This window comes from Aotus nancymaae, unplaced genomic scaffold (assembly GCF_030222135.1).
Source record: "Aotus nancymaae isolate 86718 unplaced genomic scaffold, 86718_ANA_hifiasm-v0.15.2.pri h1tg000090l, whole genome shotgun sequence".
Taxonomy (NCBI): domain Eukaryota; kingdom Metazoa; phylum Chordata; class Mammalia; order Primates; family Aotidae; genus Aotus; species Aotus nancymaae.
In genome coordinates, this window is record NW_026988505.1 from 5,021,662 (window position 1) to 5,042,973 (window position 21,312).

At 47.4% G+C, this 21,312-nt stretch overlaps 1 protein-coding gene across 2 annotated transcripts in view; it reads right to left on the bottom strand.

The window, feature by feature from the left end:
* Window positions 1-5,938: 5,938 nt before the first annotated feature.
* Window positions 5,939-21,312, bottom strand: part of MYOM2 (myomesin 2) — a 103,014-nt gene continuing 87,640 nt past the window's right edge. The window contains exons 33-37 of one of the 2 annotated variants that reach the window (XM_021670185.2): window positions 10,409-10,572; window positions 10,123-10,159; window positions 8,949-8,971; window positions 8,005-8,060; window positions 5,939-6,750 (exon numbers count right to left, since the gene is read on the bottom strand). In XM_021670185.2, coding sequence (XP_021525860.2) covers window positions 6,433-6,750; window positions 8,005-8,060; window positions 8,949-8,971; window positions 10,123-10,159; window positions 10,409-10,572 — 598 coding nt within the window. In that variant the 3' untranslated portion in view covers window positions 5,939-6,432. Of the gene's footprint in view, window positions 6,751-8,004; window positions 8,061-8,948; window positions 8,972-10,122; window positions 10,160-10,224; window positions 10,573-21,312 lie in introns of those variants that run through there. The other variant, XM_064369783.1, reaches the window with a different exon arrangement.

The following is a 21,312-nucleotide window of genomic DNA, read 5'->3' on the forward strand; positions in this document are numbered from 1 at the left end:
ATGAAGAAAATGCTCAAGGGCATACCAGGACACTGGGGTGAACACAGCTCCCTGGAGACCCAGAAACTCCTGATTCAGGTCCTGCCTCGCCCTGTGATAGCTCTGCAGTATCATATACTTAATGTGAAATATTTCAATGCTGTAATTTACTGCTTTGAAAAACGAGTGAGCCTGCTGCCTTTGACATGCCTCTTTGAAACATGGAATATTTAAAATTCATACTCAAACTTAATGTATAGATAGATCACACATTTTTATGACTTCACAGATGTAATAAGAGCCTTGTAATATCTCAAAAGATACGTTTTATCCCTCCTAATGTGTATCATGTGCAGATTAAGAAGCTCTATTATTGCCTTCAAAATGACCTGCTATTTCCTGGAAACTGTAATTTGCTGGACCCGTCCTTGTCACTGGGGTAAGTATAATGCCTTTAATAATCTTCCATTCACTAAGTGATGTGTTTGCATGAAAAAGACTGATCTGGCTTGGTGGCGCAGGCGGGTGCTAGCCGTCTGTTCTCCCAGTGACATCTAGAGGCTTCCCTGCCTGGAGCAGAGTGAAGCAGGTGGGAGGACTTTTGTCCACATTCACTGAATTTAGTCATAAGAATGTTTTAAAAGCTGAGAATGAGAGTATCTCAGGGCACCATTACCTTATAATGTGACTCCCAAGGGGTGCAGAGAGAAACCAGGTAAGATGCAGTGTCCACAGGAAAGCGTTGGGCAAATCATTTGAGGACACGGAGAAGCCACCGAGAGCTCTCCCATAAACTGCCACCCTCTGTCAAGTTCAAAACTCCAAGCCACTGTGAACTAGCCTTCGAAGGGCTTTCATACAGAGTACTTTTTCTAACAAGGTGGGCATCAAAGGTGATCTAAGGGAAGCAAATATTTTTTAAAAACTGCTCTCACACCTGTAATCTCAGCACTTCGGGAAGCCAAGGCAGGAGGATCACTTGAGGTCAGGAGTTCAAGACCAGCCTGGGCAACATAGTGAAACTCTGTCTCTACTAAAAATACAAAAAATTAGCCAGGCGTGGTGCAGGCCCTTGCAATCCCAGCCACTTGGGAGGCTGAGGCAGAAGAATCACTTGAATCCGGGAGGTGGAGGTTGCAGTGAGCCGAGATCAAGCATTGCACTCTGGCCTGGGCAACAAGAGCAAAACTCTGTCAAAAAAAAAAAAAAAAAGAACAAAAACACCCCAGGTGGCCCACGCTTTCAGCCTGAGAGTCTCAGAAGAAAGCGCAAAGCCCCGTGTAATTAGCCACCATCCAGCCCACCTGCTCCAGGTCACGCTGCTTGAGAGGGAGCGGCCAGCAGAGGTATCTCATCTCAGCACACAGGTGGGGGCGGGGGAATGGGCTGGAGTTGACTTAACAGATGGTGGCAGATTGCTGACTGAGGCTCCACCTTGAGTCACTTCCTGTGTGCTGTGGTGTATGTGTGCCCCTGATAGACAAAGGTAATTTATTTTATTTATTTATTTTTAAGAGAGACAGGGTCTCGCTATGTTGCCCAGGGTGGAGTGCAGTGGCTATTCACAGGCGCGATCCCACTACTGATCAGCACGGGAGTTTTGACCTGCTCCATTTCCTGCCTAGGCCGGTTCACCCCTCCTTAGGCAACCTGGTAGTCCCCCACTCCCGGGAGGTCACCATTTTGATGCCGAACTTAGTGTGGACACCCGATCGGCATAGCACACTACAGCCCAGAACTCCTGGACTCAAGAGATCCTACAGCCTCAGCCTCCCGAATAGCTGAGACTACAGGCACGCACCACCGCGTCCGGTGGTAATTTACTTTATATGGGAACCACAAATGTCATCTGTAGTTTTATCTAGATGTTTGTGTTGGAGATACATACTGTGACCAGTTGTGTTATTTTAATTATTGCCAGCAATGTATGCAAAAGTCAATGTTCTACTCCCAGGGGGATAAAACAGTTTTGAAAGCAATGAGGAACAAGCCCAACTTTCCAACAGCCTTATTTTAAAAAGCGAATGTGGAGAGGAAGTCTAAGGACAGAAGGGACACACATGTCAGCATGTATAAGACCACATACAGGCAGGCACGGAGGAGGGGTCCAGACTCCACATAAACACTTGGTGAAGATAAACGGTAAACAGTGGGACAGGAGAGGGAGCCCAGAAATACTCCCACACACGTATGGTTGACGGTTTTTGACAAAGGTGGAGAAAGGACAGTGTCCTCAATAAACGGTGTTGGGAAAACTAGATAGCCACAGTCAGAGGGATAAAATTGGCCCTTATCAGACACCATATACATCCTGGACTCCAGCCGGGGAAACCCTCCAGGGACATTGTGGGGATGACTGGCAAGGTTAGAATACAGATTGCAGATCAAGCTGCTATGTGACACTCGGGTCCCTCGACTTTGAGACCTGTGCTGTGGAAACACCAGGAACACTGGTCCTTGTTCCTAGGAAATAGCCCAAGTGCTAAGGGACAGAGAAGCGTGATGCCAAGGAGGTACAAGATGTATTTCCAAATGGCTCTAGGAAAATATAATTTTTTTTTTTTTCTTCACAAAATCAATACCTCGGCAAATGACTCTCTACCCTCCTGGAGTCTTCCTGTTCCTTGTTTTGTGTCATCCTCAGATGCCAAATGATATGCACAACGCAGAGGGAAGAGGTGAAGCTCCCTGAGGCCCAGTTCACTCCCTGACTCAGGCGGTGAGCTCCGAGCTCCAACCACCCCGTGCTGAGCCTTCACTGACTCCACTGCCTCATGCACGGATTCTTAAAAAGTGATGAAAGGAAGTTGGGGAGGGATAACATGGGGAGAAATGCCAGATATAGGTGAAGGGGAGGAAGGTAGCAAACCACATTGCCATGTATGTACCTATGCAACAATCTTGCATGTTCTTCACATATACCCCAGAACCTAAAACCCAACAAAATATATATTTTAAAAAAGTGATGAAAGGGTGGAATACTTCCTCCAAAAGAGGTAAGCCCAGTGTTTCCAGGTACAGGCAGTGGGAAACCCAGATGTCTTTCCCAGTGCTCAGTTCTCCACATTCTGCCCTTGAGGGAGCCTTGGGTGATCTGAGTGGTATCACCTGTATCTTGAGATAGTCATTTGCATAAACACAGCGGTGCCCAGATCTTGGCTTCTAATCCCACTCTCCAGTAAAAGGAACCAGGGATCCTTGGAGAAACAGGTCTAGTACTGGAGCAGGGAACACACAGATGAGCCTGGGTGTCCTGCAGTTCCAGAAAATCAGGCTGTGCCCAACAAGGCAGCTGTGAATGGATGCAGGAGGCCAGCAAAAAGGGCTCCTCATGAACAATGCTGGAAAAACCTGATCAAGAAAGTCGTCTGGGCACGGTGGCTCACATCTGTAATCCCAGCACTTTGGGAGGCCGAGGCAGGCGGATTACCTGAGGTTAGAAGTTCAAGACCTGCTTGGCCAACATGGTAAAACCCCATCTCTGCTGAAAATATAAAAAGTAGCCGAGGCTGAGGCAGGAGAATCGCTTGAACCTGGGAGGCAGAGGTTGCAGTGAGCTGAGATCATGCCAATGCACTCCAGCCTGGGCAACAAAGGGAGAGTCTGTCAAAAAAAGAAGACAGAGGGAAAGAAAAGATGAAAGAAGGGAGGAAGGAAGGAAAGAAAAACAAAAAGAGAAAGAAAAAGAGAAAGAAAGAGAGAGGGAGGGATGAAGGGAGGGAGAAGAAAGAGAAGAAGGAAGGAAGGAAGGACGGACACAGCAGAGTGGGGGTCACAACCCAGAGGTGAAACGGAGCACACGAGTCCACATGGATGTCAGTAAATGACAGGATGAATAAATAGGGAGAGGAGACGATCTTTCTTGCAGAAGAATCACAGATAACAGAGGTAGATGCTCCTGCTCTGAGAGGTGAACGTGACTCCACACTCTCACTACCTTGCAGGTGGCCTGGACTGAGACAGACTCCCAAGGAATAGAAGAAGAGGGAAAACAGGCATTTCACAGGGAGACGCCAAGCAGATATCGCCTCAGCAAGCGATGAAGGTGAGCGGACGTCGCGCACTGTAGTATCACGTGAGTCTTCTTCCCAAACACACACACGCCCAGTCTAATCATGGGAAGATCATCTTCCCTAGACTAGGGACCCGGATTGGGGAATGTCTTGCAAGATACCCAGCAAGTCTCCTCAAAGCCACCGAGGTCATGTAAGGCAAGGACAGACAGAGACCGTCAGAGGCCAGAGGGGCTTTAGACATGACTGGCAAATGCATCTGGTGTCCTGGATGGGTCCTGGGACAGAGAGAATCTGCACTGGGGAGCTCAGCAAGGTCCGAAGGCCACCTGGAGGTGAGGCCACGGTTGTACCCACAGAAACAGGAGAGGCTGACCACAGAAGACTGCGTGGAATCCACTGGAGCTTTCTGCACTGTTGTGAAGACACTTTGCTGCATATTGAAGACTATTTCATTTTGTTAAAAAAATTATTTTAAAAAATATTTTAACCTAAAACTATGGAGGCAGTAAAATGCTCAGGGGCTGAGGGGAAGATTTTTAGGGTGGAGAAAAGACTGTGCTTGATGCGACGGTGGGAGATGTGAGTCCTGATCACCCAACCAAACCCACACGGCTGACAGCACCAGGAGTGAGCCACGGTAAACTCCGGCTGTGGCAACGGTGACGCTTCTGTGGGTGCAGCGGCTGTAACGAGCACCAGGGTGAGTCCACGGTAAACTCCAGCCCATGGTGATGGTGACGCGTCCATGTGGATGCAGCGGCTGTGACAAGCACACCCCTCTGGTGGGACGTGTTGGTAGTGGGGGAAGCCGTGGTGGAGGTAGTGGTTGGAGTGGAGATCTCTACCTTCTTTTTAACTTTGTTGTGAACCTAAAACTGCTCTAAAATAAGAGTCTATTAAAAATAGTATATATGGCTTCAAGAAATTCACAACCGTTTTAATTCTTTCCCATGATGCACCACTGCTAAATCCAAATGACTGCTTAAACTGGAAAATATACAAAGTCTGTTTAACTGAATCAAGGTCAAATAGAGACAAGCCTGTCTGTGCCCACTCTGGCCAAGCGTGCTTTGGAAAATGTGGCTCCACCATGCAGCCAGAACAAACTCCGCTGGAGTTCACCTGCATGGCAGAGAAGGCAGAAATCATAAAAACAAATTCTCGCCGATACTCACCTCACTGCCATGGAAACCAGCTCATCCGGCTTTATGTTACTGGGGACATATTTAATTCTCAGGATTTGTATTATTACCTTGGAAAAATATAACAAAATGTTGTACAATTTGGGTTTCCTTAATGACACAGAAAGGTAAAACATTCTTAATTATCAAAGCATTTTCTCTTATAAAGCAACACTAAAACTAAAATATTGAAATTGGATTTTTATGCCAGAGGAATATCAGCCTCTTTCTGAACAAAGGAAGAAAAAGTTCAAAGAGAGGGTATGTTCCTCCTAAAAGGTTTTTTTTTTTTTTAAACTTCACCAAGAGGCCTTGTGTAGGCAGCCAGGATTTTATTTTTCCTCTGTGGCTGCTACAGTGATCATTCCAAATGAGTGCTTCTTTCTTTTGAAATCCCTTCCTCATTCATTCACACACTTAAAAAGAACAGAGTCATCTACACACAGCATTTTCCTCTACAGAGACTTTTAGGCCTGCAGTATAATCACTAGGTGACCTTCTAAGCCTTGCACGAAATACACACTTCTTAGGACTGGTGCTGTCTTGGGTGCCACTTGGGGCCAGCTATGGGCTCCCTGTTACTCAGCCCCACGGGTCGGAGGGGCTTTGGGGTGTGATTCACCTTGCCCTGCTCTCTGGACTGTGAGGGTGCTGTCTGCACCCCACTGGCCATGAAAGTGCATGGTGACACAGAATTAAACAAGCCAGGAGGGTGAGCAGGTGCAGGCAGGTGCGATTTGCTACAGAAAAACCACACCAAGGTGATTTTTAAAGTTTTATTTGACTAAAGCAAGAGAAGACAAGCTTCACCAGGTAACACACGCTTCAAAGGCTCCACAGCCAGGATTCCAGCGCTGGGAGATCTCACAGCCCCTAAAGAGCAAGCGACAGCACAGTGGCTTCTCGGTGGCTTCACACAGACCGCCACATGCTACACACACACACACCTGGGTGTCACGCCCACGTGTCTACACCTGTGAAAATGCTCATGTCATCTGCCAACCCACCCTCTGCCAGTATCTGCCGTCTACGCTTGTGTAAACACATGTTGCTTAGTCTAGTGGAAAACATTAGCTTTCCCCCTTGGATGGATATAAAATAATCAGCACCAAACGCAAAAATCAAAGCACAATGCATGGTCAACTATCGGCTCACACAGGACGCCACTCGGACGCCGGCCGCTCACTTGGAACAAGCCCACAGCATTCCTGTCTCTGCCAAGTGTTGCTCCCCGTCTCCAGGCTGGGAAGGTGCCTTCACTGGCCTGGTGCTGAGGCAGACGCTGGGATGAGCTTGGGCTTGGCCTGCTGGGGTGGCGCCACGTCCGGGATCTTCTCTCCATGTTTGTACACGCTCACCGTCACGTCGATCTTCTCCCCGCCATACTTGTTCTTGACGTTCATGCTGTACTTGCCCGAGTCCTCAGAGGTCACGCCTTTGATGGTCATGCTGACGTACTTGGCCTGTTCCACCTTCACCGAGAAGTGCTCGCTGAGCTCAATGTCCTGGTCGTTCTTGAACCAAACCACTTCGGGGTCAGGGTTTCCAAACACCGTGCAGGTCAGATTCAAGGTCTTTGGAAGGAAGAGGTTGGTGGAGAAGGAAGAGTTAGAAAAAGGTAAGTTGTATTATCCCCCGAGACGATGTGCTCCAGGTCACACTCAGTTGAACTTATGGGTCCTTCAGTCATTTGTTTAGCAAGAAGTCTTTCTGTATGTAAACGCCACTCTAGACAGAGCAGCCAGAGGACAGCCAGCCAGGGCCCAGGTGCACCCCTCCACAAGGGAGCTCACAAAACAAATCAGTGAGAATGCATCCTGTGTATTCTCAGCTTTTATCCAAGCCCTATGTCAATTAAAGAATGTGAAAGTAATTTAATTAAGCTCTATGTTTTATAGTAGATAAATCCAGCCTGCTACTAAATTTCCTTTATATTTAGACTTATGGATCCCTCTTACCAGTTCCTCTGGCAAATCCAATGAATACATTGTCTTATAACTGGTAAATTGGAGACAAAAAAATATATATTCTTGAAGCTTAGTTTAAACATGCTTTTGGCCTAGGATAAAGTAAAACAATTGCTAATTTCTCAATTACATCCTTAAGATGAGATCTCAAGAGTCCTCTAGGCTTTCCTTGGCTGCTAAAGAAGAGGTCTATAAATTTTTCTATTTTGGCCTAATAAAATTCTCTCAAGTATCTGTGTCCCCGTGACATTGAGTTAGAACCACTGAAGCAACCAGAGAAGTACAATTAGATATCAATAATTCTACTGACAGGCAACAAATTAAAACTCCAATAAGTGGTTTCCACGACATATTCCATAATGACCTTGAGAATAGGAGCAGAGATTTTTTTTCTTTCATGTTGTAAAAGCTGTGCTGTTTCACACTGGAAGCAGGTGGCTTGCAGCTTCACACAGGCGGGTGGGCCATGGGGGGTGTGGCTGCCTCATCCTGCAGTTGCTCCTCTGGGTGAATGGCCACAGGGGCAGGTAGCATCAGACCCTGGCAGACCCTGAGGGCCTAGAAACACCCACAGCCACAGCGCCTGCCTTGAGGTGCCCAAGCGGCACAACACATCCCTGTGACCACAGGTTTGTGAATTCGGAATGCTAAGCGATTCTTTCCTTTGAGAATACAGGGGTTATTCCAGGCCGTCTAGGAGGGGCAAGAAAGTCAGGGGAGCTCTGGGTTCCCTGCAGGCTGGGTGAGGACACAGAAGCCCCTCGCTGGGTTCCCTCTCTTTTACCCCAAGAGGAGGGGTTGCATCCCTTGCACCTGCACCGTGCTGACACCCCCCGCCCCGGCCTAGTTTAGAATCCTCACCTTTCCTTCCATGATAGTCACCACGTCAGGCAAACCGCCGATCACCCTGCCACGATCTGCAATGGGAAATCACCTTGGTTAGGAAAACATCTAACCAAGAGCAGAGGCTGTGTAAGAAGGAGCGGATACCAAGGTGAACACAGGAAGGAGCTTATGCTCAGGAGAGAGCACCAAAGAAAATGATTTATATGTGTACAATTGAGGGATAAACCAAAGCCAAGGGAACAAAGGTGAGGAGGTAACAGACTCTGTGAAAAGGCAAGGGGCGAAACACTCCAGAGGAAATGTGAGATGGGGGAGGGTGAAGAATTCACTGAGGACTGAAGGCCCAGAGAGCCGCGTGTGTCCCTGAGTTGGGCAGAAAGTGAAGGGGTCCTGGCCTGGCAAGGTGGGTCACACCTGTAATCCCAGCACTTTAGGAGGCCAAGGTGGGCAGATCACTTGAGGCCAGGAGTTCAAGACCAGCCTGGCCAACATGAAACCCCATCTCTACTAAAACTACAAAAATTACCCAGGCATGGTAGTGCGCGCCTGTAATCCCAGCTACTTGGGAGGCTGAGGCACAAGAATCACGTGAACCTGGCAGGCGGAGGTTGCAGTGAGCCAAGATCATGCCATTGCACTCCAGCCTGGGCTACAAGTGCAAGACTTCTGTCTCAAGTGAAGAGGTCCTGGGGGCCTGGGCTGCAGGTTCTGCAAGGGAGGACGGAGGAGAGGAGGGAGGGGGCCCAAGGGGTGAAGGAGCTAAGGCCAAAAGCAGTGCAGGCGTCAGTGGTGCAGGACGTGGGGCTCCAGGACAGGGTGCAATGTTGGTGGCTTTGTTATATCAGGGTGGGGGATTGCTGGTTATTATTTAATACACAAAGTTGGTACTCTAAAATGCAAGCCCTTTTGCCCCACCCAAAATAATACGCCATTCTGGTTATAATCTAACAGGTACTTACTCTTCTCTGCAAAAGCAGCAGCCCTAAAAGTTAAAGGGGGCGGAGAGGAGAGAATGAAAAGAGAATATGAGAAAGTGCTTCCAACAAAATGCACAGCTGAGAGGTTCGCTAGCAATGAGAACAAAAGAAAGAAGGAAATACATTTGCATTCTCTTAGAAGAACATGTTCAGGTCACAGGATCCCAGGATGGATATCATAGATTTTTCCTGATGGTTCCCAGTGCTGATTTTGAGGTAGAAAATGCCCTATTATCCAGATGCTAAAACCCACAGAAAAGTTTAGCATTCCAGCTCACAGGTTGAAGTGATTTATTTTTTTCACAAATTCACCAGATTGCCCTAGAGACTTGAGATCTTTCCTGAACTTGTCAGTTTCTGATCTGTCTTGCTCATCCCTGCACCCAATCAGCAAATGTTTATTGGACTGTGGTCAGCTTCGGATGTGCAAAAACTCTATCGTACATTTGAAAAATCCCCAAATTTCCTTAAAAAGTTGCTCTGCGTGATGCACTGCTCTGGTGATAATTGACAGAGAAGCAGCATCACCATCTTGGACAAGCATTGCCATTTTAAGTTTTCCTTGATTAGAAATCGCCTAAATCCAGCCTGAAAACATCAGCTTAATGGCTAATGTCAGCATGACCATAAACCACAAATGACACCTCCAACCAGAAACATGCCAAACCTGAGATATCCTCCCCTCCAACCAGAAACATTCCAATCCCACAATAAAACTTTCCTCCACACAGAAACATTCCTAGCCTGCTATAAGATCTCGCTCCCAGACCCTTAAATACCCTTGGTCTGTAAGAGAAAGCACTCCTGATGGAAATTAGCCAGAAGGCCCCCTCAGGTTTATTCTCCAAAATAAACCTGTCTGACTGTTAGGCCGCTTTCCATGTTTCTTTTCTCTTTCTTCAACTCTTACAATAACTATTTCTGAAATTCACCCGGGGTTACTATGACTCTGGACAGTTGATTTATAAATCATTTCTGGTTTGGGAGAGTGCCTGCCCTCCACATATTGCATTGCTTAAATTGCCACTTCTGTCCCAGGAATGGCTCTTTCTTTGGATCACCAAGGTTTCCATATAGGTTCCCACATGCAGCCAAAATGACTGGGACTCAATTGCCCCTAAAATGATGTCATAATAACCAAATATGCAAATCTTACTTGAGTTGCTGGAATTCTGCAAATGCTTCATCAAATGCTGTAGGAAAATAATTCATACATTATTAACCATTTCAGTGTTCAGATTTTATTTATTCACTCAAATATTCTACCAGTGAATCTGATTCATGAAAACTGATACATAAAATTAATAAACTGATTTTTTTATTTTCTCTAAATGAACATCATAAATTCATATTATCTCTTGTATTCATATTGTGTTCCCTGCTTTCAGCATCTAAATGGATTTCTAAATAGGAAATTATTAAATGCCAAATAATTATTTTACCTTGTCCGGACAGGTCGAGGGAACGCTGATGATTATCTTTGCCATCGAAAATCTCAAAAGTGTATTTTCCTTTATCCTTCTCTGTCGGCTCACATATCTGCAGCCAAGCCATCTCTTCACTCCCCCCGATTCTCATATGCTCACTGGACGAGATCTTAGCATCTCTTTAAAATAGCAACAGGAACATATTTGAGTTAGGGTCTCCTTATCATACGCACAGTATCTACAGGGCAATGTCCTGTTGCTGTGACAGTCTTCTCTAACTTGCTGATGCCAATAGCCCAATAGATTTTTCTCACTGTTACAAAGGTACTGATCACATCAGTAACAGATCTAAAAGCCTTCTAAAATTAAATACTTAATCTTTAAAGGTGTATTATTATTTAATGTACTTGTCACAACACAATGGACTTAACAAAACCCTATACAGTATGGTAGTTCCTCAAAAAGTTAAAGCTGGAACTGCTATATGCAGAAATTGCACTTCTGGTAGCTACCCAGAAGAATTGAAAGCAAGGTCTTGGAGAGATATTGTGATACCCACATCCTCAGCAGCATTGTTCATGACAGCCTCCGGGTGGGAAGCAGTCCAAGCATCCACTGATGATGAGTGGATCAACAGAACGTGGTCCACAAATACATGAAGGAAATCCCAACACCCGCTGCAGTGTGGATGAACCCTGAGGACATTCTGCTGAGTAAAATTATCCTGTTGCAAAGGGACAAATATGTACTCATATGAAGTCAGGGTAGTCAGATTCACAGAGACAGGAAGTAGAACTGTGGGTGCCAGGGGCTGGGGGAGAACGGGGAGCGAGTGTTTAGTGGGAACAGAGTTTCGGTTTGGGAAAGTAAAAAGGGCTTGGATGGCGGTGGCTGCAGGATGACATGAATGTGCTTAACACCACTGAACTGTACACTTAAAGATGGTTGAAACGGTAACTTTTACATTACATGGATTATGCCACAAGTTTTTAAAGTTTAGATAAAAACCAAGTGCTCATCCCATTGCTGCCTTCTAAGGTTCCCACATCTGCAACGAATAAGGCCAGCCTGTTTACTGCAGACAAATGTGTATAAGTTACTTCCTAACATTACTTCAGTTCAGAGAGAGCCTGAGAGATCTGTGGAAGTTGTAGTCACCGGCGCATGAAAACAGGACTGACTCCAGGCCACGCAAGAGCTGGAAGGTGGACCTGTTTCTCTCAGGCGCCAGCTCCAGAACAGCCAGAGCTCAGGAAGCTGGCTGAGTGGGTTGCACGGAGAGCTGGCTGTGGCGCTTGTGGCATCTTTGCTTACCCTTGCCAGCAACCAAGAATGCCTTCAGTTCCATTGGGAAAATGAATTCTCCAGCCCTCCCCAGCATCATAGCCTTTTTCTCTGTTATTCTTTCCTTCGACAAATATATCTTAAGCCCATAATAAATGCACAGCTCAGCCAGGCATGGTGGCTCATGCCTATAACCCAGCACTTTGGGAGGCCGAGGCAGGAGGACTGCATGAGCCCAGGAATTCAAGACCAGCCTGGACAACAAAGCAAGACCCTATCTCTACAAAAATACAAAAAGAAAAAAAAAAAAAAAATGAGCCAGGCATAGTGGCAGGCACCTGTAGTCTCAGCTACTCAGGAGCCTGAGGCAGGAGGACTGCCTGAGCCCAAGGACATCAAGGCTGCAGTGAGCTGTGATCACACCACTGCACTCCAGCCTGGCCAGCAGAGCGAGACCCTGTCTCAAAAGGTATATATGGAAACATAAATGCTCAGCTCTGTGTCCCGGTCTCTGGAGATAGAAATGGCCCTGGTGGTAGTGCTGACAGTATGTGTCAGAATCAAGTCAGCCCGGATGGAAAGTGGGAGCTCCGTGAGGGCACAGCAGGATCCTGGGGTACACTCTGTGGGCAGAGCCCAAAACCGTGGCTCCCAGGGATGGGGTGTGGGGTTGGCTTCAGTCCAAGACTTAGCCTCTCAGATCCTGGACAGAGAAGGGAGGATCTAACACTTCCCCCATGGGGTTGTTTTAGGAATCCAAGAAGATATGTTCAATATCTACTGAAGCAACTTTAGGACATAATTGATACACATTTGTCTACAATAAATAGATTGGCCTCCCCTGTTGCCGATGTGGGGACGAGCTCCTGCTGCCTTAGAGGACAGGAACAGTGTGAGCACTTTGCTTTTATCTAAACTTTTAAAAATTGTGTTAGAATACACATGTACTACCCCTTTAGCCCTTTGTGCTACGTTAATTATCTCCCTTTTCCCACAAGCTGCCCCTCGCAGGAAAAGGGCGGGAGAATCGAACTGGACAATCCTTCAGGAATGTCTTAGTTCTGCATCTGGAATTCTGTACATTGCTGACCTGGGGGCCTCACGAAGGCTGAGCCCACAGCAGAGCCCCGTGCTCTGCCTGGCTGTTCTCAGTTCACAGTCAGCACGGTCTGTGTGGGGAGCAGGAGAGGGAAGAAGCTATGAGGCCATGACCCCAGGACCCCAGCACTCAGCAGTTAGAGCGGGCCGGGCCGAGAGTGCCATGTTTGCCTGGCGTTCACATTCCAGGTGACATGGACCCGCCAGGTTCTCCATCTGTGGCGTGGCCGAGGGCAGGGAGCATCAGCGGCCACAAAGGCCATCTTGTGAGCTCACACCAGGTTGCTATTATGAAAGTGACTGATGGGCCATTCCAGCACTCAGACCTACTCATCCCTGTGTACAAAAGGGAAATTAGACTTTCCATGGTGATGCTTAGCTCTACAGAAAAGAAAAACCTTTCATAGAAGATATACCAGGCAGTGGATTAGCCAATCAATCCCAAACCCTGGCTCTGCCAGGAGCAGCAAGAACCCTGTCTGTGCAGAGACCTGATGTAAATAGACATTGACACGCTACAGGGACATCACAGCTCGATTGAGAAAGACTTCTTTATCCCCAGTATGCACTTACAACTGGACACTTTACAGACCAATCAGCAAGTCGGAAATTGCAGATCAGCAGGGAACTGAGCCCGCTGTAGTTGTGTGTTGACTAAATGTTCCCCATCCAAGGAAATAGAGGTCAATATAAGTGTGGAACTCTTCTGGTGAGAGTCAGAAAAATTGGTTTTGCCAACACTCATGGGCTGTAGTCATCTTGTCACCCTCGCTTGTTGGAATTGTCACCCTGTCTTGTTGGAACTGATGAGGATTAAAGTTCAAACAAATGCACACGCACACAAACACACACACATACACAAAATCAGGCACTGCCAACTTGGCTTTGTGTGTTTCCCACACACACACAGACCAGGATTGCAGCCTGGCCTCCACACATCAATAAGGCCCTTGGTCCTGCCTGGCCCGCCACCTGCTTCCCTGCCCTGAAAAGCCTGGATGCTGCTTTGGAACTTGTGATGAGCTCCAAGCTTGCGAAGAAGGGGACGATTTTCATCATGTCTGGTGTCTTGCATCCTGCACCAAACGCTGTGTTCGTGCTAACGCCGGTCAGTCTCACTGAGAGAAAACAACAATCACTGCCACCCTGTGTGATCTCATCCTGCCACCTGCCACGTGGATGTTAGGCAGAAAACAATGTTTTCTCAAACTCCATTAACTCAAATATGTCCTCTTCAAAGAGCTAAATTATGCACACAAACTACTGCATCCTAGATGTACAGATGAAGATGTTTAAACCTCTGCTTTGTGCATGTGTGTCTGTGTGTGTGTGTGTGTGTTTGTGTATGTGTGTGAGAGAGAGAGAGAGAGAGAGAGACTGACTAGAATTTCTTCCAGGGGTAAAGCTGCAAACAGCCCCCAAATCTCATTATTTAGACTCAGAGCCATGAAGAAAAGCTAGTGGAGTTTCCAGCTTATCAGTCACATCATACACAGCTTTGTCCAACAGGTGAAAGTCACTAGGCCACATAGTCACCTTGCAAATGCTTCAGGAAGTAGCGGGCGTTTTAGCCTCTGTGGCATTTATGTTCTGTTGGACTATGTCCCATTCCAATGGTGATCTGCTCCACTCACACAATTAGCAACTTGCTTACAGAATAAACATACTTTTATTTTGATATAGGTGCCAAGGGAAAAAGATGCAATACCTGTAAGGCCGGTTGCCTTGCCAGGAGCTCAGACGCATACCACCCCCCTTCTTTTTCAAAAGCTCGGACAAGCCCGGACAAGCCCGGACAAGCCCAGACGAGCTCAGGCAAGCTCAGACATGCTCAGGCATGTTCCTTTCTCCCATGCTTGCACAGCCTGGCCTTCCCTTAAAGAACCCAGTATGCAAACAAGGTCTTGTAACCCTAGCCTCTTGCCAACCAATAGCAGTCAAGCCTTATTGACCAATAGCAGTTGAGTCTTAACAACCAATAGCAGTCGAGTCTTAACAACCAATAGCAGCCGAGTCTTTCCAGCCAATAGCAGCTGAGTCTTAACAACCAATAGCAGCCGAGTAATTCCAACCAACAACAAGCCAAGTCCTAGCTGAAGGCTTGTAACTTACCCAATAGCAGTCTTGCTCTCCCACAACCAATCGAACACCTCCACTCCCTATAAAAACCCCATGTCTGAGAGGAGTCTGTGCGACTTCTCCGGCCCCTCCTGTCGGACCGCAGAACCTCACCCGGGAGCCTGAATAAATTCCTTTGCATTGGATCTTCTTGTGCTGGCCTCAGTTTCTTCATTTTAACTTGGCGAGAACAAACCTTACAATACCTTCAAACGAGCATTCATAAAGTAGCTGTAAATGCATCCAGCTGGCCTCCTGGCTTTGATGTAATGGACATACTGGTTGGGCAGCAGTGAAGACAAGGGCCCCCCCCTGCAAACAATCACTTCACTGGCATGCTGATGGCCCTGGGCCTTTGGAGTGACTCATCATTCAAGTTTCACTTTTAAAAAGTGACCCTCTACTTCAATGAGGGTTTCTTTACAACAGCCACACAATTTGGAGGAAGGCCACTTGAACCTAAATCTCAGCCAGTGACAAAGGGTGAACCCACTGGAAGGAAGGAATGGGGGTCCATTGAACACCGAATCACACACGGGCCCACTTGGTGCCCTTCTAGGACCCCACATGCTTATGGCCCCACCTCCTTCGTGAGGTGCAGGCTCCACTGCCACCCCAGGTTCTGGGTAAACGTATGCAAGCATGCAAGGTGCCCTGAGCCAAGACCCCACAGCCTTCAGCTGCGACACTACCCTTCCCTGAGCTGCAGTGGCAGGAAAGCGGACGTGAGCCTGGGATCAGGAGCCTGCCTTAAACCCTAATCCCAGCTTCGAGCTGCCCACGTTGGAGTTCCTACTCGGTTTCTCTCTCTTGGACTGGGTTCTGATTCTGTTCCCTCAATACAACTCAGATGAAGCCACTCACAGAACATGGACAGCCCTTAGCAGAGCTTCCAGCAGAGGCTCCGGCTGCCCCAGATGTCTGCAGCCCTGGCTGCTCACCTTGAGGGCAAATGCCGGTTTCCAGCTTCCCACTCCCAGCTTCAGGGTCTCACCCTAGACCCCACGCCCTCTCATTTGGCTTCCCCTGAATGAGCAACTTATAAGAGGGCCAAGCAAATCCCAGGGTTCAAAAATAGCTGTTAACTTTTTTGACTATCCGACCGCAGAATTAATTATAACTGTTGTCTTACCTAGACAATGACTTGGACATATACAGGTTGAAAAATTATTATCGTTGTTTTGAGACATAAATGGGTCAAATATGACAAAATCTCTTCTTTGTATTACTTGATTACGAAACATGACCAAATTCCTTCATTCCAAATTAAACTTAAAATGTTCATATTAATAAAAGACAGAGGAGGGCAGACGAAAGCACAAATGTATCTGCTCATTCGTGCAAAAGCAACCAGCAGCTTGGTCACCTGCGACGGGGTAGGTGGGAAGGAGACAGGTGAGGGGCACAGGGCTGGTGAGCAGGGAGGAGGAGAGGTCAGGGCTCCAGGTCTGTAGCTCAGACTCTTAGAACCACACTGCCTTTCACATTTCCCAACATAAAGGAGGAACATCAACCCAAGCACCGAAACAAAACACAAACAGCAACAAATGAACTTCACTATGTTGCAAATGAACTGCTTACCACTCAGAACCTAAAGAAATGAAGTAACTTTGGAACCTCACTATGTTGCAAATGAACTGCTTACCACCGAGAATGTAAAGAAACAAAGCAACTTTGGAAAGCAGTATTTAGATTTCATACTGTAAGGCTAAAGATGAAAGGAATTAATTGCAGGAAACACTGAACTCGTTTGCACACTTGTTTCTCACAGAGATACGGGTTACTAATTCTGAAACTGCTTGATGTAAATACTAAGATCAAAAAAAAAGTAAATAGATGAGACCCAGGCTTCTCCCTGGGGAGCCAAGTTACAGCCCAGGAAAGGGGAAAGGCTTGAATGAAGCCTGTGGAGTTGGCTGGGATCCATCAGAGTCTAGTACACAGACGCGAGATGCAGAAGTGGACATGGGTGCCTCAGCCTACACCCACACGTCACCCAGCCCTGCCTTCAGAGTGTGCAAGAGCCGCAGCTCCCTGTGACCCCGGGTGCCTCAGCCTGCACCCAGATGTCACCCAGCCCTGCCTTCAGAGCGTGCAAGAGTCACAGTTCCCTGCGACCCCGGGTGCCTCAGCCTGCACCCACATGTCACCCAGCCCTGCCTTCAGAATGTGCAAGAGCCGCAGCTCCCTACGACCCTGGGTGCCTCAGCCTGCACCCACATGTCACCCAGCCCTGTCTTCAGAGTGTGCAAGAGCCGCGGCTCCCTGCAACACTGGTAGATAGTCCCTGATACCACCCTTGGTTCAGGAGCCAGGGCTTCTGGGATTCCAGAACTGGGGCAGGAAATACACGATGAGTCAGGAATGTTTTACAGACCCCAAAATAAGGAATTTCTCCTAAGAAGACGCAGGCATGCATGCAGGAGCAGGCAGCTGACAACTGGAAAGAGCTCCCAAGGGCCAGAGGTGGGACAATTTGAGCGAAGTAACAGCTCACAGAATAAAATCAGCATCCCTGAGTCCAAACTGACTCAGCCAAGCAGCTGAATGAGAAGGTGCACAGAGGCGAGGCCAGCACCTCCTAGCAGAGTAAATGTAGGAGCAAGAGGGAGCTAGAAAATCACCCTCGACCCAGAGCCTCAGAAATCAGTACTGCAGGCCAGATTCAATGCTGAATCTCACATCCCAGGGTACAGGTCTGGGGAGGGACAAGAGACTTGCCAAATCCTAAAGTATTTACTAATTGTCTGGTAGGGGACTTTTGGCCCCGTTCCCCGGCCATGTGGAAGGGGCCTAATTCCCGACAAAGGTAGCCCTTCCTCCCCTGCAGGGAGGGGCCCTTATCTCATTCCATCCAGGCCTGGCCCGAGACCAGCAACCTTCCCGCCCGGCCGGTCACTGAACCAATCACCATCCACCCCATCAGCTCTCCCGTAACCTCCCCTCCCACAAACTCCCGCCCGGCAGGTTTCCTGCCTAGCAACCAACCTGGCCAATCACTACCCACCAGGTCAACTCCCCCTAGCCTATCACTACCTGCCAGATCAGCTCTCCCGCCGCCCCAGGCCCTCTGCCCCTATAAAACAGATTGAACAAAGAAAGCGCACGCGATTCCTCCCTGCCCGCCAGAGTCGCCCGGAGATCCCAATAAAGTCGGTACTGGTCACCACGCTTCCTGCCTCGTGTCGGTCGAGCGCCTGCCTGCCTCCGTGGGTCGGGGTCCCACAACCAGGGTCGCACACTAATTACCAAGGGAAAAATAGTAACTTTCCCAGAAACGGACAGGGTAGACATTGCCTTAACCCAGTGATCAGATACCAGCATGGCTTTTGTTGTGTTCCAGCTAAAACTGAGTCACCCATCCAACATGGGAAACATCGGATAAACCCAAAAGGAGGGGTGTGCTTTGAAGTGACGGACAGAACACTTCAAGGCACCCAGGTAGAGACAAGGAGCGCCTGAGGAACTATCTAAGACTGGGAAAACCAGGGGCCAGGACATCTGATCACAACATGGGACCTGAGATTCAACACTGGAACATGGAAAAGGGCGTTCCTGGAAAAACAGGAGCAATCTGAACTGGTCTGTAGCTGAGTTAACAGCATTACACTATCGATCGGCTCCTGGTTTTGATGGTTATAAGGTGACTACACAAGACCTTAACCTCAGGGGAAGAGGGTTGGAGGATGTAAGGGAACTCTGTACTTTCTTCTCAACTTTTCTACAAGTCTAAAATTATTTCAAAGTGAATGATTTAGAAATATTATATATTTGTAAATGAATATTATTTACATTGAAATAAATGGTTAGAAGTAACACAAGTGCAAAAATCTAAAAACTAAGTTTGCAATTAGTAATGACTGACAGGCTGGGCATGGTGGCTCACACCTGTAATCTCAGCACTTTAGGAGGCTGAGGTGGGTGAATCACCTGATGTCAGGAGTTCGAGACCAGCCTGGCCAACAAGGTGAGACCCCATCTCTACTAAAAATACAAAAATTAGCTGGGTATGATGGCAGGTACCTGTAATCTCAGCTACCTGGGAGGCTGAGGTGGGAGAATCACTTGAACCCGGGAGGCAAAAGTTGCAGTGAGCCAAGATCACACCACTGCCCTCTAGCCTGGGAGATAGAGCAATACTCTGTCTCAAAATAATAGTAATAATAAGAATGACTGACAGAGGCAGGTTGACGGAAGCACAAGAACAGAGCCAGAGCCTCAGAGGCGGTGGTTCTGGCGAGTCAACTGAAGGCCGTTACTGACAATAGCTCTAAGGTTTAAATAGTGCTGCGGTGTCTCAGCTGAAAGTAAGACTTGCTCTTCTCAATGTCGTGCGACATTCAAGTGAACTCCACCTAGGTCTCACTCCCCTTTTGAAGGGAAATGTAGTTAAAAGGGAAAGATTCCCAAAAGCTAGGAAGTATTTGCTTCTAGGCTGGAGAAGACAGTATTGAGAAACACAGACCTCCTGCAGGAAGAGCCCCACAAGATGGGACAGCCTGAGGAACCTTCCCATGTCCAGCAGCCTTTTGCTACTGCTATCCAAATAGTGAACATCAGAACACACGCAGAGAATTGGAGATGCCCTGTGCTTTCTGAGAGGCCACACCTGGAGCTCCCACCCCTGCAGCTGTCACAGGCCATGACCACAAGGCACCCCACACATCGGCTGAAGCCACAGCCAAGTCAGAGGGAAGGTCCCATCACCACCCAGCCCTTCCCACTGGAGACACAGCCAGACACAGCCTGCCACGGCCCCTCCCACCCAACCCGTGGACATAAGGACGAAGATGGGCAGGGGAAGGTGTCTGAGGTGTCAGCCAGTCATCTCTCCTCCCGGTTAGTTCAAGGGTTAGTTGAGATTTTAGGAGAGTGTTTACAAAGTCAGACTGTGTGTGTGAAATCTCCTGAATTGAATTAAATACACATTTGGAGTTTGAAGCATGTGCTTCTTTTTATGCCATGAAGACACTGTGGGGCATGTAAGGTGGCTCATGCCTGCAATTCTAGTGCTTTAAGAAGCTGAGGTGGGAGGATCTCTTGAGCCCAGGAGTTGGAGACCAGCCTGGACAACATAGGAAGACCCCATTTCTACAAAAAAAATATAAAAACTAGCCAGGCATGGTGGTGCACACTTGTGATCCTAGCGACTCAAGAGGCTGAGGCAAGACTATCACTTGATCCCAGGAGTTCAAGGCTACAGTGAACTAGAACGGCACCACTGCACTCCAGCCTGGGTGACAGAGCAAGACTCTGTCCAAAAAAAAAAAAAAGAGAGCGAGCTAGTGAGTGAAATTTCTTTAGTTTCTGAGATACTTCCAAGACTTCAGTGATCAATGCTTTAAGAATTTGAGATCTAGTCATGTCTAGATGATATATTAATCTTACCTCTGAGTAAGAGAACAAAATCTTTTTTCTGAAGACCATTTTTGCTGATTTTCTCTTTGCCTGCTTCTAACTGATGTTGAGTAAGTTTCCAGCCTTCCCTTAAAGTGACATTTTCTACAGCCTCTGATGGATTACTCAGTGTTTTTAACTAAAGAACAATTGCCTTTGCTTACGTCTGCATTTCACAAAATTCTCATTGCACTCTATTGATTCAATGTCACCCATTAACATAAAATATTCCAGGACCCACAGCACCAGTCTTCGACAGCTCCGTTCCCTGGTGTCATAGGTTTTGTGAAGTGGATTATTTAGCCTCAAATGGCTAAAGTATGTTTCAACAAATTTTCATATTATTCTTTTTTACCAGTTGCCATCTGATAAGAATGCATTTGGTCAAGCAGTGAATTACAATCAAACATGATGGCTACATAACATATTTCATGTTGTTTAATAGTCAAATAGTAAGATATGACCAGAAGTTACTGACTTTTAGTGTATATACCCAGTTGAGGTCTTAAAGGTATAGTTTAGTTATAAAGGTACTAAAGAAATGCCTCTTCTATTATATAATGAATTTGTTGGGGAAGAGTAAACATAAAAATAATGTTACTTGGGCCGGGCGCAGTGGCTCACGCCTGTAATCCCAGCACTTTGGGAGGCCAAGGCGGGCGGATCACGAGGTCAAGAGATCGAGACCATCCTGGTCAACATGGTGAAACCCCGTCTCTACTAAAAATACAAAAAATTAGCTGGGCATGGTGGTGCGTGCCTGTTATCCCAGCTACTCAGGAGGCTGAGGCAGGAGAATTGCCTGAACCTGTGAGGCGGAGGTTGCAGTGAGCCGAGATTGCGCCATTGCACTCCAGCCTGGGTAATAAGAGTGAAACTCCATCTCAAAAATAATAATAATAATGTTACTTTTACGAGTCTGTAGGATTTACAGTAACACTTCCTCCTCTTTTTGTATCTAGGGAGGCTTTCTTCTGATCCAGGGTCACTAATGAGTCAGATGCATGAGCTGCGCCCTGACC